This window comes from Sphaeramia orbicularis, chromosome 16 (genome assembly GCF_902148855.1).
Source record: "Sphaeramia orbicularis chromosome 16, fSphaOr1.1, whole genome shotgun sequence".
NCBI lineage: Eukaryota > Metazoa > Chordata > Actinopteri > Kurtiformes > Apogonidae > Sphaeramia > Sphaeramia orbicularis.
In genome coordinates, this window is record NC_043972.1 from 46,632,875 (window position 1) to 46,648,251 (window position 15,377).

At 37.5% G+C, this 15,377-nt stretch overlaps 2 protein-coding genes and 3 non-coding genes across 5 annotated transcripts in view; 1 reads left to right on the plus strand and 4 right to left on the minus strand.

Annotated features, from left to right (window-relative positions):
* Window positions 1–732: 732 nt before the first annotated feature.
* LOC115435638 (uncharacterized) lies at window positions 733–8,327 on the minus strand. The gene is made up of 7 exons (XM_030158204.1): window positions 8,146–8,327; window positions 5,744–5,938; window positions 2,479–2,586; window positions 2,321–2,377; window positions 1,591–1,818; window positions 1,197–1,319; window positions 733–1,057 (listed from the first exon to the last, which is right to left on the minus strand). The coding sequence occupies exons 2-7, from the start codon at window positions 5,918–5,920 to the stop codon at window positions 995–997; spliced, it is 756 nt and encodes a 251-aa protein (XP_030014064.1). The 5' UTR covers window positions 5,921–5,938; window positions 8,146–8,327; the 3' UTR covers window positions 733–994.
* A 1,519-nt stretch (window positions 8,328–9,846) lies between these two features.
* On the minus strand, window positions 9,847–9,962 carry LOC115436482 (U5 spliceosomal RNA). Its single transcript, XR_003937833.1, has one exon. It is a non-coding gene; the product is annotated as a U5 spliceosomal RNA (small nuclear RNA).
* Window positions 9,963–11,097: 1,135 nt separating this feature from the next.
* LOC115436473 (U5 spliceosomal RNA) lies at window positions 11,098–11,213 on the minus strand. Its single transcript, XR_003937825.1, has one exon. It is a non-coding gene; the product is annotated as a U5 spliceosomal RNA (small nuclear RNA).
* Window positions 11,214–13,138: 1,925 nt separating this feature from the next.
* LOC115436481 (U5 spliceosomal RNA) lies at window positions 13,139–13,255 on the minus strand. The gene has a single exon (XR_003937832.1). It is a non-coding gene; the product is annotated as a U5 spliceosomal RNA (small nuclear RNA).
* A 1,233-nt stretch (window positions 13,256–14,488) lies between these two features.
* The window catches only part of LOC115435634 (zinc finger protein 239-like), a 695,125-nt gene continuing 694,236 nt past the window's right edge, over window positions 14,489–15,377 (plus strand). Inside the window, exon 1 of the mRNA XM_030158183.1 lies at window positions 14,489–14,619. The gene's annotated coding sequence lies outside the window, so the exon portion shown is untranslated. The remainder of the gene's footprint in view (window positions 14,620–15,377) is intronic.

The following is a 15,377-nucleotide window of genomic DNA, read 5'->3' on the forward strand; positions in this document are numbered from 1 at the left end:
TAAGCCGCGTCGGAGTATAAGCCGCAGTGTGTAACGTGTGGGAAAAAAGTAGCGGCTTATAGTCCGGAATTTATGGTATATATAGGCTAACATCTTCATTTCAGATGTCAAAAAGTGTTTGCGGCTCCCAGTGTTGTCTTTTCTGTGGAAACCGGGTCGAAATGGCTCTTCGAGTGTTAAAGGTTGCCGACCCCTGCACTAGTCAATATTCTTCACGGTCTTCTAAAATGTATTATATGAATATACCCAGAGTTGGAACTGAGGAAGCCAGCCGTCAGCTTTGGATGGACCACACTTCAGTTGGAGCTGAAAATACCAGAAGTCATGTCATTCCAAGCTTTTCATTCCATTTTATGGACAAGACAGCGAGACCTGACTGGACAGTACCTGTGTTTTTAAATCGCTGTGACCTCAACTAAAATTGCCCTTTAACAACTGTCAGTAATTCACATTCTTAATTGAAAATCAGCTATTTTCTTATATTTAATTTACTGATCAGGACTGATGTCCCTAAAAGCTCAAATTAAAGTTGAAGGTTGTTACATCAAAAATAGAGAAAATGGCAGAAAAAGTGACTTTTTCAGCAAAATCTATCAATAACTGAACATAAACCAAGTGTCTCCATTCACCTTCACTGATCCAACTCCATGGGTTTTACTGGTGAATCAATGTTGTAGAAGATGATGGTGTTTCTACAGTAACTACGGAGCGTCTGAACATCCAAATGGGTCATATCTGATGACCATGAAAAGTTGACAAACGGCATTTTACACCAATTATTTACATGTACTGATACTAAGTAAGTAAGTAAATTATATTTATAGAGCACTTTCCACAGACAGGGAGTCACAAAGTGCTTGATAGGACAAGTGGATCAACAATTACTTAACTTTTTATATCAGTAAATTATTTGGTCACCAGTGGATGTTTGGGACTTTACGGGTTAATAAAAAAAAAACATTTTTAAAAAAAATTGTGTGAAGCAGATTTAGTTTCAGACGACAGGGTATGTGGTGGAGTCCTGCAGTGCTTTGTAGTTATCTGGGTCTTCAGTGTCCTACAAGAGAAACATGTCAGTAAAGAATAGAAATTAAAGACACAGGCCAACATTTTAGAAGTATATTTGTGTCCTTACAGGCTGAACATCTATTACTAATCCATCTCAGAGACTGAATAAAATATGTTGCATAATTTACCTTGTTTTCTCCCTTTCCTCTCTTCATCAGAGCTTTGATTCCTAAGACAACCGCGCTGATAGTGATGCAGAGTTCCATGACCGACAGGATGACGAGCACAATGTCTACGCTCCTCACCATCATCTGGTCCAACACACGGACAGTCAGCATTAAAAACCTTTAAATTATACATGTCTACATTTTCCTCTGTTTAATCATTTATGGCTTTTGTTTACACATGTAACTTATTCAATCAACTGTTTTCAAAGTAATAATGACAATAACAAATGTATGAAATCACAAATCTGCAATTTATAACAGTAAAACAGACTAAAGCATAACACAAAACTTATGAAAGTCCAGTTAGTTTTCAGTGATTGTGGTTTTTTTTCCTTGTGAAGGTCTGATTACCTACCAGAGCCAGTTTTCTACCCTCTTCACATTTCTCAATAATGATCAGCTGTTCCGGGGACACAGATGACAGTGGTGGGACATCGCTGTCGTACCAGTACTCAGATTCATGAGGTCGACATGTCCACCACGTCCACCACCACCGTATGACATCCAGTGTTATTCCATAAAGTATGAGGGCTGCAATGGAAAAACCAACTCCAGCCAGGTTCAGAATCACGTTGGTGATGACCTGAAATATAACATAATATATACAATATATATCCACAATAAAAAGGATGGAAGCAAACACAAAGCCACCACCGCCACCAGACAGACAGACAGACTTCATCCTTTTCTCCCACTTTCTAAATAAAGAAGTGTGCAACATAAGACTCTTTATTTCCAATATAATTTAGTTATATTTTGTCCAACAGAAATCACTGATCACTGATTTTATTTATACCAAGTCCTGCCAACTCTTAAGCAACAAACAGGAGGACAAGAGCTAGAAAAAGACATAATTCAAGCATAAAGGGTTAAAATTTTTTTTTTTTTTTTCTTGTAATGTTCTGGATGTAGTTAACATGGAATAAGCACATTCACTGGATAATCTCCAAGTGTGGGGAAAAAAAATACTGAACTCACTGATATGTTGAGTAGAATCAGAATTGGTAACCATTATATCTGCAAGTAAAAAAAAAAAGAGAGACAGAGACAGAAAGAGAGGCTGATAGTAAAGCTGAACCACTCACCAGAGCTGGACTGGGAAACTTCTCTGACAAAATGCACATGACACCAAAGAAAATGAACTAGAAAAAAGATTTAAAAACAACAAAAAACACTTTAAAAAACCTTTCAATTCACATTCCCCAATTTAAATACAGAAAAATATACAGTTTCAGTGTATTACCAATGCTCCAAGCCAATAGGGGAATGCCAGATCTTCCCAGTAGCCTCTGGCGGTGGCCAAGATGGCTCCAAGACCAACGTTCAGTATTCCAACCATAATGTGCAAAGTCTGCAAAAGACAGAACTTTGAAGGCAAAATGAACTTCAGCTGCTACAGTTTAAGTCCAAATGGAAAGAAAAATGGTGATATTGGATCACTTTCTCTGATGGATTTAGGGTATTGTAAATGTAATTTTCATAAGATAAACCATAAACTGTATACATCTATAAAAGTATTTGTGGGCACTGTAGTGTTACACACTGATTTGTGGCATACCATTCAATAAATTCACTTGTTTTTTTTGTTTATTGTTTTTTTTTAAGAAGTGCCCATTTTTAGAAAAGTGGTGGTAGGAGGGAAGAGAAAGGGTGAAATGTACCAAAGTAATGATAACTGGCAGCTGGGGCTCAGATGGTAGAGCGGGTAGTCCTTTGACTGAAGAGTCAGCAGTTTGAATCCTGGCTCCAACTGTCCACGTGTCCTTGGGCAAGACACTGAACCCTAAATTGCTCCCAGTAGAGCATGGCAGCAGCCGCCTACTGGTGTATGAATGTATGGGTGAATGTGCTGTATAAGTTCAGTCCATTTACTTATTGAAAACCCACTCTGTTAACACTAACTCAGCCACAGTTCCCCCTTTTAACTGTACTCAGTGGGATCCAACATCAGAAAAGACACGAACAGTGATTAATGGCAAATGAAATCCTTTTTTTTTTTTTACCCAATTGCAATTGTGCCACACATCATACATCTGATGTTTGTCAGTTTGGAAGATAATCACCAAGAAATTTGCTCTTTGTGGCAAAAATAGTAAAGATATAGCTTTTGTTAAACAGCTCAAAGGACAAGGGACCGCATCTCTCGTTGCACACGATGCACATCACTAACCCCAAACCAGACGCTGCCTCAGCACATTTTACCTCAATTTCCAAAAGGGAAGTGAAAAAGTACTGAAGTGAAAACCTCTACAGTCTGGTCATGCTGAAGCTGCACAGACCATTGTGTATTGCCTAATATCTTTCGTTGGTCTGATTCTGTTGGAAATAAAATTATGAATTGCCCAATGTTTCCTGATATTCTAAGGCTACATTTAGAAGCTAATGATCGGAACCGAAAACGCAAAAGTGGCACTGCATTCTCACTTTTAATTCCACGTTTAGGCGTGTGTTTTTGGGGGATGCTCTGCATGCAGACGGACACACAAAAGTGGGCAAAATTGCCTATTTTCATTATATTATTATTATTTATGCCATGCACGGTCGTCAACTACTCCATTAATAAAGTTGTCCCACCATTGACTAGTCCTCCCAGGTCTCATCCACAGCCGTCTGGTTCACCTCCGCTGTACTGGTGCATCAATAATTTGCTGAAGGTAGTTAATGTGCCTTCTCTGCTCTCCACTACTCTCTATAAGAATTTGTGACAATTGCTGAAACGACTCTCGGATGTAAATTACAGCAGCTAGAGAAGTTTTTCCCAACCTTTTTGGCTCGTGACCCCATTTTAACATCGCAAATTTATGGCGACCCCAGACATTCAAAACTGAGACATTTTTTTTGCTAAAACTTATTTGTTTTTGATCATGTAATAGTTTGCTATACTATGTTGCAAATAAACGTTAATTTTAGACAACATTTAGTCTAAATAATGTATATTATTATGGACGGAGGCAGAAAAGCCAGGTGTAGATTACTGCACAAAGTGAGAATTGTATTTTCCTTTGTCAGGATATGTACAGTCAGTCCAGCTTGGATTTACAAGACTGACAATTAATACTGAACAAACAATAACTCACTTTGAATTATGAAAGAGCTGCAGCATCTGAAACCGACCACAATGAACATTTGAAAGATAAACAGAACCACAGTGCTTCAGTTTCAGCTTCACAGTTTGTCATGTCTTTTATGAGTTGGGATTGTTTCTCTCAACTCACCATATAATTTTTATTAGTGTGTTTTTTTTATTTATTTTTTTCAATTACTACAAATTTCAGGCGACCCTGTATGGGGTCCTGACCCCGACACTGGGCTAGAGCAACTGGAAGGTTTGTCGCAGAGAAATAATTAACATGCTGTTGTTTTCCTGTACTGGCGCGTACCTATGATGTAAACTGTACACGACGAGAAAACACAGTTTTGCGTTTTCAACCCTTTAGACCAGTGTTTTTCAACCTTGGGGTCGGGACCCCACGTGAGGTCGCCTGGAATTCAAATGGGGTCGCCTGAAATTTCTAGTAATTGATAAAATAATAATAATAAAAAAAAAATACTAATAGAAAGATATATGTTGAGTTGACAGAGACAATCCCAAAAACCCGCCTGGTGAGATGCAGACAAACAGGACGATCCCACACTAGTGTCCAGCACAGATTAGAGATGTCAGCAACTAATAATATCCCCTGATATCCTGTTAACATCCATGTTTTGGCCAATGTTTGGAATTCAAGTAGAGTCCATGTAAGGACAAGATGGCCGACAGCCTAGCTCCTTGCTTGGATATGAGGATAACATGACGAAGAGTTCAGCTCTATCTCTGGTTATGACTTCTGTTTATTATGTGTATTAAAAGTCTGGAATTAAAGGAGACTCTGAGACTTTTCCTCAGACTGTAAGACTCCTGCGTTTGTCTTTTTTTACATCAATTTTCTACAACAAGACGTCTGCAGAGACTCTGAACAGACTGTGGACAGCGACACTAATGACAACGTCATCTCTGCATCTTTCAGGGGTGTAGTCTTTCTATTTACATATTTTCACAGTTTTATAGTTCAACAAATTTACAACAAAAGGTGACTTTCTTAACTTGTGAAGTTACCTTTTAACCTGACAAATATCATATGGTATTGACATGGCAATGGGATTAAAAATAACTTGTCGTTGATTGTAAAAGTGGCTGACAGCCCATTATACAACAGATTTTTATGGCCATGTTACGCTGGGTAATGATGACATACAAACACTATCCTCCAAATGTGTCTGACTCGCTGTTATTGGCGTCACTTTGCTTTTGCCATAGAACTCATCATATGTGGGTGCCAGCCCCCATTCACAGCACCCATTACTGAAAGCAGACACACCCTTTCAACAGAGATCACTGACTTTCTGTTGAGTCTAAGTAACGAGTTGGTGGAAAAGAACAAGAAAAGGATATAATTCATACATAAAGGGTTACATTTTTATTCTGCATGGAGTTAACATGGAATAAGCATTTGTAGTGTGTGACTGACCCCCAGGACTGACTGAGACGTTCCCTGGAGCCTCCGAAGGGGCTGAGACACAGAGCAGCACACAGGGCTGTAGCAGAGACCCTTGAGGATCTGACACAGTGGAGGACAAGCACTGTTGGGGTCAGAGGTCAATGTGAAGACGGTGACCCCGTCTGCCTTCGCCATGGTTACAGACATCCTGTCAACTCCTGGAAACTGAAGGAAACAAGTCGTGAACATTTGTGAGCATTTCAGAGACAGTGTTTTCCTTTCCTTTTATTAAAGTAGCATATGACTTTCATCAAACAATATTTTCAAATTTGTCAAACCTCAGTGATAGCAGAATTATCACTAATCCATTACTGTTTCTGTGTTTACGCGGCTGAATCACTTCCCGCACAGTAAACAACTTTGAAGATGACTCCATTATAAACACAGTCTGCCTGTTTACATAACAAACTGAAACATTACTCTGTCCTTTACAGAAATTTTGTCGCGAAGTGCATTGTGGGAATGTGAATTCCACACAGCTGCAATTTCACTGTCTGTTGGTGAGTGCTGAACCTAAATGTGGCTTTACCTCCATCCATCGACTATACTCATTCTTTAAAACAACCCTGGTGGACTGGAGAATTACACATTGTACCAATCTGACTCAATTTCTTACAGAATCTGGAAGAAACCACTTTTGCTTCCCACAATGCACTCTCGCAAAATTTCCAAAAAGGCCTGAGTCACATTTCGGTTTGTTATGTAACCAAGTGGACTGTGTTTATGATGGAGTCATCTTTGAAGTTGTTTACCATGAGGGAAGTGATTCAGGTGTGTAAGCACGGAAAGACTAATGGATTAGTGATAATTCAGATATCACTGGGGTTTGACAAATTTGAAAAAACATTTGTGATGAAAGTCACACGCTGTTTTAAAGAATCATCATGTTAACTTGTCACAAAAAGTTTCTGTTCGGTTGTACACCAAATACACTCTTCAGTTGTTGATACGGACTCATAATATGTTTGTTGTTTTTTTCAGCTTCCGTGAGCGCAATCTCATTCGTGATAATTCGTAATCATTAGTGATCACTTCAAAGGCAGTGTTTTCTCTTCCCTTCATTGAAAAGTTATCATGCTAACGTGTCACAAATAGCCTTCATTTTTATGTTAAATTTTCAATAAAATATTTTCATTTTTAACCATGTTAATTGATAAACAATGTAATGTACATTATCTAACATGTTACTACCACTTCAATTTCCAAATTATACATCGATGGATATGACGCTAACAAAATGTTCTAGATGTATATTGACATATAAACTCTTTATTTTTATGTTTGATTTTTCAATAAAATATATTCAGTTACAATCAACTAATTCACACAGAAAGTGGTCGCGTTCTGCCTCCAAAATGTTCACAAATGATCATGACTTTTAGTTTGTGCCGTGATTTTAGTTGACTGTGTGACTGATAATATTTTATTGAAAAATCAAACATAAAAATAAAGAGTTCATATGCCAATATACATCTAGAAAATTGTTAGTGTCGTACACAATGTTGTAGAATTTGAAATTTGAAGTGATAGTAACATATGATATATATAATGTATATAATAACAATTAACATGGTTAAAAACTAACAAAAAACAACATTACTTTACACTATAGACATCACATCATTGGTTGCATATGTACAAATGTCATTCTTTTTACACTTGTATATAATTACAACAAGGGTTCAAGACGATTACATGCTTTGCCAACAGAATAGACATGAAAACACTGCCTCTGAGACGCTCATGAATATTCATGAATGCTTAGGACTTTCAGTATGTGCCCATATAAACTTTGTTCAACTGCAGACACACTCACACTGGCCTCTCCTCTGGGATACATTTATATCACACAAAATGAAAAAGTGACCAGTTGGATCATAACACAGAAACTGTCAGCCTCATCCAACTGTTGTTGACAATTCCATCACCACATTTATCTCATCAGGGTTCAAAGAGGTGGAGCTGCCAAAAACATGTGGGTGGACCTATTGATTTTATTTATTCATGGTGGATATGGTTGTTGTTTCTGCCAAAAACTATGTTTTAAAGTGAGTGAATAAGAGCTGGGAGTGTGAAGGTGTAACAACAGCATCAATGTCCTGATGAGGTCCAAATATCCTCAAGAAATCCTCAATTTCCTGTGGGCCCTGCCCAAAAGAACAGTAAACTTCCATCTAATCTCATCTACTTCGATGAGGAAGAAGTTTTCGTGCGTAAAGGCTGTTGTGTTGGTTCTTCTACAGTGGAAATGTGCGAAAATGTCCAAGTCTGCCCACACGTCTGACTTCTAACTCCAGTAAGAGAAGAAAACCTCTTATCTGCCTGTTCGGGTCAGACATAGGTTTACAATCATTCGGTTATAATTCACTTACCTTTCAAGTGCTGGTCTTTTTTTTTTATTTAGAAACTGGATAAACAGGAAGCAGATCCAGTGTGTTAGCAGAGTCTGCCCCTCCTTATTCACAGAAAATCTAAACTTAACCCTTTGTTACCCATGACTTCAAAGCCTGAGCCACATGATAGTGTGTTATTATTCTGTGTTGTCGAGGCTGCTGAAGTGATCTATACCTCTGATACATTTATGTTCTAGGCCTCGGTCATTTGAGATGAATGTGTTGTATATTTTCTACAGAAACACAGTGGAAAAGTAACTACCGTCGAGATCTGGTCTAAATATGATACGCAGCTGGTAGGAGCTGATGCTGCATTCAATGTCATGGGAATTATGGAAAACATTAGATACCAACTCGAAAATTGCACATTGAACGCCCCCTCACGTCGTACTTTCCACTGGTGAACCAGGGAAAAGTGATATTTGAGTTACCAAATGTAATAACCTTTGAACTGTTCAACATGGCGGAGAGTAACGAGGGATTCATCGTGGATGAAAAACGACGCATTTATTAACGTTCTGCTGACGAGTTTGCACATTTATAGCACAAATAACTTTAAATAAATAAATAAAGAATACTGTAGCCGATAACAACACATCCAGAACTGTTTTACCCAAGTAGCAGGTCACGATAAATTGTGTGTCAGCCATTTTTAAGTTCACTACGACAACAAAAGCAGGTGAACACAACACACTAGTAAATTCAAGTTCAAAGGTGGAAGTAATCATCTTCCCGACAACACTGAAGGCAGCATTAGTGGGAACTACTTTCTCCTCCGCCTGTCGTAGTTGCATGGAAAATTCGGACATATAAATACGCAAGCGAAGTGGCACACTGCTGCATGGTTTTTTGGGGTTTTTTTTTTTTTTTTTTTTTTTTTTATGAACTTTATTAAGAACTTTACTTCTTTAAGCACAACATATGTGTTTCTGCCAGAGAGTATACACATATAAATCAACTAAAAAAACAGATTAAAAAAAATACACACAAAGCCTGAGGAAAATAATACAATCATTACATTAACTAAAATCAGGCCAAATTTATCAAAAATATTGTTTTGTTTGTCTGTTTGTTTTCTATGCCTCTAATTGCATCGCCAAAGTAAATAATTTCTTGTCTAAAATGTTCAAAACTGGGTTTGCATCCCGTCCATTTCTTCTTGTGGATGTGACATTTTCCTAATATTGAATAAAAAAGATGCAGTCCTTATCTTGTCCGTTGTCTTCATAGTAGAGAAAAAATGTCTTTTTCCTGAAATTCAGTTCTCCTTCCAGTCATGTCCATATAGTTTCCAACATCTTTCCTAAATTTTTTTGTGAATGTACAATGGTAAAACAAATGATACTTTCATCTTCTAGTCCAAAGAAAGTAAAGGTATCAATATCAATTTTAAAAAGTTTTCTTTGCTAGGAATATACGGTGTACAATTTGAAAAGAAACCTGTTCGAGCTTGTTATTAAGACAAAACCACAGAGGACTGTGGGTTCTGGTATATTTCATTCAATAACTGGATTTTAAAACGTGGAAAGAAAGTTTAATATGAAAACTTACTATAAACCAAAAATAGTTCTAAACAGTGTAAGAATGAAACAACAAAAATGTTCTACAGTTTTGGCTGACACAATCACTACACTGCTGTATTTTCTAAATCTTACACATTTAATTTTTAACATAAGATGAAGCCCCGCAGTTCAACAGGACATTAAAAAATTAAGTCGACCTCTTATTTTTTCTCTGCACGGAAATCTTTAGTAAAAGGCGAAAGATTTATTCGATTTGTAGAGAAACCAAAGTGAACTAAAACATCAGACTCTCAGTCCTGCAGCCCATTCTCCACCTCACCTCCCTCTGTTCTGGATCAACCAGACTCTGATCCAGACTGAGCTCAGGTCTGGATCTCACACACATTTACATAAAAAAGCGCATCACAACGACCACCGTTACGCACAACCATTACGTCATCAATTCCACAATGGCAAAAGATTTTCTACCATTGATAAACATATGACATACGGGTTTATAGACCAGTTAACAGAAACCAACAGAAAACAGGTTAAAACTGGAAAAAATGTAAGACTTTCACTGTGAAGTGTAAGAGAATGCTTTATTTATTAGTATTTTTTCATCTTCATATATTTTTTTCATTTAGTTGAATACATGTATTTGTGTATGATTTTCAGTGCAAAGTTGAAAGAATGGAAGGAAAGAGTGTAAGATCAGGAAGAACCAGGTAAGAAAACAGGCAGAAATTAGTGGCAAAACAGTAAGTGTTAAACTGAGAAAGAAAAACATTCCATTCACAATATAATTTTATTTATACACCATGGAAGTCATGTGTTCTCTCCACATTAAATGTTTTCCACAAGTACATGTACATTTAACATATATCAGTGACTTCATTCTACACAGGACATCTTCAGTCCATTTTCCTCATATACTATATACTTTAGTATTTGTTTCATTTCACTATCTGTATCTAAATGAGTTGTCTTCCTCCAGAAATTAGATTTAGGGTATATGTCTGCTAGGATTCCAATCCAGTTCTCTTTTACTGTGAATCAGCATTTAATTATCTTTCACCAGCTTGGTTTAGTCAGAGTTTCCCCTACCCAAAAAGAGTTATGGTTTTCTTTCATAAATTAAGAAATAATTTACATGGGGGAAAAAAAACAAAAAACACGAAGATCTAACAGATATCAGACATTTGATAGGACAACTAACAGCTGACACATCACAGTCTGTAGGAAGAAACTTATACAAATAATGAATAATGTAGATTAATAAACAAGTGTATCTGTGCGTAAAGATAACTGACCTGTACTCATTGACTGCTGTACTATACTGTGTGAATCATTCAGTCTAAACCACTAACTGACCACAACTAACCTTATTTCAATATTTTTGTTTTGTTTCATTTTCAACAGATGATGAAGTCCCGCAGTTCAGCAGGACATCAAAAAATTACATTGATCTCTTATTGTTTCTCTGCACGGAAATCTTTAGTAAAAGGCGAAAGATTTATTCGATCTGCAGAGAAACCAGAGTGAACTGAAACCTCAGACTCTCAGTCCTGCAGCCCATTCTCCACCTCACCTCCCTCTGTTCTGGATCAACCAGACTGATCCATCTGATCTGATAAACGCGCACCAGAAAGGATCCAACATGAAAATCAATGCGACGGAGACGACGCGTCCCAATTTCACTGACTGAATGATTGAACTTTAACAGAAACGGAAAACGCATCAGAATATTCACAGTCATTTACATTCAGCGGTTCACACAGTTCAGTCACAGTTACGCACAAACATTACGCACAATTACAGCTGTTTAGAGCTCTGCGTTATTCATGAAACACAAACTGTACAGGATTCTCTAAAGCAGGGGTCACCAATCCTGGTCCTCGAGGGCTACTATCCTGCATGTTTTAGACGTATCCCTCTCCCAGCACACCTGACGGTCATTATCAGGCTTCTGCAGAGCCTGATGATAGGCCTATCATTTGAATCAGGTGAGTTAGAAGAGGGATACATCTAAAACATGCAGGATAGTAGCCCTCGAGGACCAGGATTGGTGACCCCTGCTCTAAAGGATGTGTCAGTGCTTCACATCTAAAACACAAGTTTAGGGATCGTTTAAACGAGAAAAAAAGAAGAAAATGATTAAGATTTAACTGAGAAATCAAAAGATGAAGATAAAACAAATAACAGCTGACACATCACAGTCTGTAAGAATAAATTATTTATACAAATAATGAATAATATAGATTTATAAATGTGACACACATGAATGAGTGATCACATTATGGTTTTGAATGTAAACTTTTTTGGGTTAAAGGTCATTGATCAGTCCCGAAATGTGTAGTTTGTGTTGTATATATGGTTATGTTTTGCTCTGCAAACAGTAACTTCAGTTGACCACCAGGGGGCAACAGTCTCATAGTGGGGCAGACAGGTCTGGGTCACAGCTGGATCTCATCTCCGGAACAAGAGAAGTGAGTGAAGGAAACACTTGGCCTTTTGTGTGTCTGATTATCTTTTCTGTTCTTTACAGGTTAGTAATGGATGAAACTTTTCCAAACTGTTAAACACTTGTCAGTGCAGTGTACATGTAGGTGTCATGTTATTTTGTATCAGTCAGAGTGTTTTCTGTGTCTTACACCTCATGCTAAATGTCTCAGTATGTCAGCCTATGATCGTTTATGCTGGTATCTGGTGAACAGTTTAAGGGATATAAATACATGTAATATTCTGAAGATTTTGTATTTCATATTAACTAGTACAGCTCTCTGACAACCCAGAATGTGTCTGGTAATAATATATGTGATGCAGTGTTTTGTGGAAATGTGTATTAATGTTAGTGTGTTCTTAAATGGTCATTTTCACTGGCTTCACCACATTGGGGTCTTTGTTGTTTTGCTGCGCACCGTGTTTAACACTGGGGAAGAAATAGGATAATATAGTATAACATCATATGGCATTAGTTTATCATAGCCAGCTGCTCAAAGCCAGTTATAAGGAGGTATTGTACTTTTGTTTTCATGGTTATTGAAACATGGACTGTAGCAAATGATTCTGAATAAGTTAGGAAAATGTTGTAAGATGAAAGATGTCAATTGGAAAAGGTTGATTCAGGAAATGTGAAGATAAATAAGAACAAAATGTTGACAATGAATCACATGACATATGTATAAGAATAAAGAACAAGGGAAGTGAGTGAAGGAAACACTTGGCCTGTTGCATGTCTGTTTATCTTTTCTGTTCTTTATAAAACAAAATAATCTGTACACAAGCCATGCACCGGGGCATGTAACAAACAGCTGTAACTGTACATAGTGGATGTGTGTAAAGATGACTGAACTGCACTTATTGACTACTGTACTATACTGTGTGAACCAGTCAGTCTAAACCACTAATTCACCATGGTTTGCCTTATTTCAATATTTTCATTTTGCTTTATTCTTAACAGATGATGAAGCCCTGCAGTTCAACAGGGCATCAAAAAAATTAAATCAATCTCTTTTTGTTTCCCTGCACAGAAATCTTTAGTAAAAGGCAAAAGATTTATTTGATCTGCAGAGAAACCAGAGTGAACTGAAACCTCAGACTCTCAGTCCTGCAGCCCATTCTCCACCTCACCTCCCTCTGTTCCGGATCAACCAGACTCTGATCCAGACTGAGTTCAGGTCTGGATCTCACAGATATTTACATAAAAAAGCACATTACAACGACCACCATTACGCACAACCATTACCTCATCTATTCCACAGTTGCCAGAGATTTTCTACTACTGATAAACATATCTTTCTGAGAAAGAAAAACATTCAATTTGCAATATAATTATATATCATGGAAGTCATATGTTCTCTCCACATTAAATGTTTTCCACAAGTACATGTACATTTAACATATATCAGTGACTTCATTCTAAACAGGACATCTTCAGTCCATTTTCCTCATATACTATATACTTTAGTATTTGTTTCATTTCACTATCTGTATCTAAATGAGTTGTCTTCCTCCAGAAATTAGGTTTAGGGTATATGTCTGCTAGGATTCCAATCCAGTCCTCTTTTACTGTGAATCAGCATTTAATTATCTTTCACCAGATTTGATGGTTTAGTCAGTTTCCCCTACCCAAAAAGAGTTATGCTTTTCTTTCACAAAGTTAGGAATAATTCACATGAAAAAATAAACAAAAAAACACCAACTGAGATCAGAGATATCACAATTTTTGATCAGACAAATAACAGATCACACATCACAGTCTGTAAGAATAAATTATTGTTTGCCTTTTGTTTAACAGTACAAAGAGAGAGAGAGGGTTTTATTTATTAGTATTTTTTTTCATATTTATATAATTTTTCATCTAGTTGAATACAATGTATTTGTGTATGATTTTCAGCGCCAAGAGGGAGAGATGAAATAATGGAAGGAAAGGAAAGAGTGTGATATCAGGAAGAAGTATTGGTAAAATGTTTAGTATGTGTATCTTATTTCATGAAGTGGAGTGTGTTCTGGTTAAGTGTGTGTGTGTGTGTGTGTCCTGTTTCCTGAAAAGGCTACAGATAGGTCAGAGCGACCTGGAAAATTGACATAGCTGTGGAAAGCTTGGCTGTGAGAGTCAAGCAAACCGGAAGTTCTCACAGGCACACCTCCAAAACATCCTGAAAGGGTCATTAATAACATAACATCATGTTTGGCTAAAGAGTCTGCCACATACGCATCAGATGGTTAGTTCCTTTCATGGTAACAGTGATGTCAGATAAAAACCCCTGACAGATATAAAAACCCCTGTCGAATAAAGGATGGATGAGATTCCCTGAGAGCATTCCAAAGTCGTGGTTTCTTCTTTATTCTAGCTACAACAATTGGTGCCTGAACAGGGACACAAAAGAGGCCTTGGTTGATTCGCAGATGGGATATGGTGACACTGTGTCTGGGGCCCAAACTAAAGGTGAGAGAAGTCTTTCTTGCCACATACACACAGTCTCATCACACCTTACTGTGAGTAGAATATAGGCTCCCTTCAAAAAGAACCTCATGTTAAGTGATTGGGTGTGATCTGGAGAATTTCCATGCACCAACCGACACCCCTGGGACCCCTTTGTGTTTTAAATAAATTGACCCGGGGTCAGGTATTTAAGAATTGGCATTTAAGAGTTTATGTGCTGTCCACGATGGATGAAGTGTTTTGTTGAGACAAAACAGAAGTAAATGTGTGAGTGCTACAGCAGTCCTCCAGCCCTTTCTGACATGTGTTTGCATATTTACATTCCAGCCTGTGTTGTAGTACTGCACATAAGGTGGAGGAATCAGCAGAAAAAGGGACCTTAGTCTTAAATATTGAAAGTTCATCTTTCATCTGTTCTGTGAGTAGTTGCGTAAGCTGATTGTGCATTGTCTATTTTACAAAAAGTCGTGGGCATTTGTGAGTTAGTTTACAACTCTGAAGATTCATGCAATCGTGGGCACCTTATGGGGATATAAAATAATTTTATATCTGTCTTACAATTTTATGCTGTAATATTAGCTTGCACCTGCTTGATGCTAAAATAATCGTGCATGTAACATGGCTATTGTATGTATCCACTGTATTGTATTGGATGTTCATGTGTGATTGTGTGGAAAGTGAGTGAGCAGAGGACAGGGTGAGTGTGTGTAAAAGGAAGTCTGTGAGAGGGGGAGAATGTAGGATATGTTTGTGTGTCAGAG

What these genes read in the sequence shown, in the direction of transcription:
- LOC115435638 (XM_030158204.1), bottom strand. Translation starts at nt 5,920, where the DNA reads ATGTCTGTAACCATGGCGAAGGCAGACGGGGTCACCGTCTTCACATTG. An exon ending in CGTCTCAGTCAGTCCTGGGG is followed by an intron (nt 2,587 to 5,743) that starts GTCAGTCACACA and finishes TGTCTTTTGCAG; the next exon opens with ACTTTGCACATTATGGTTGG. An exon ending in CCTATTGGCTTGGAGCATTG is followed by an intron (nt 2,378 to 2,478) that starts GTAATACACTGA and finishes TCTTTTTTCTAG; the next exon opens with TTCATTTTCTTTGGTGTCAT.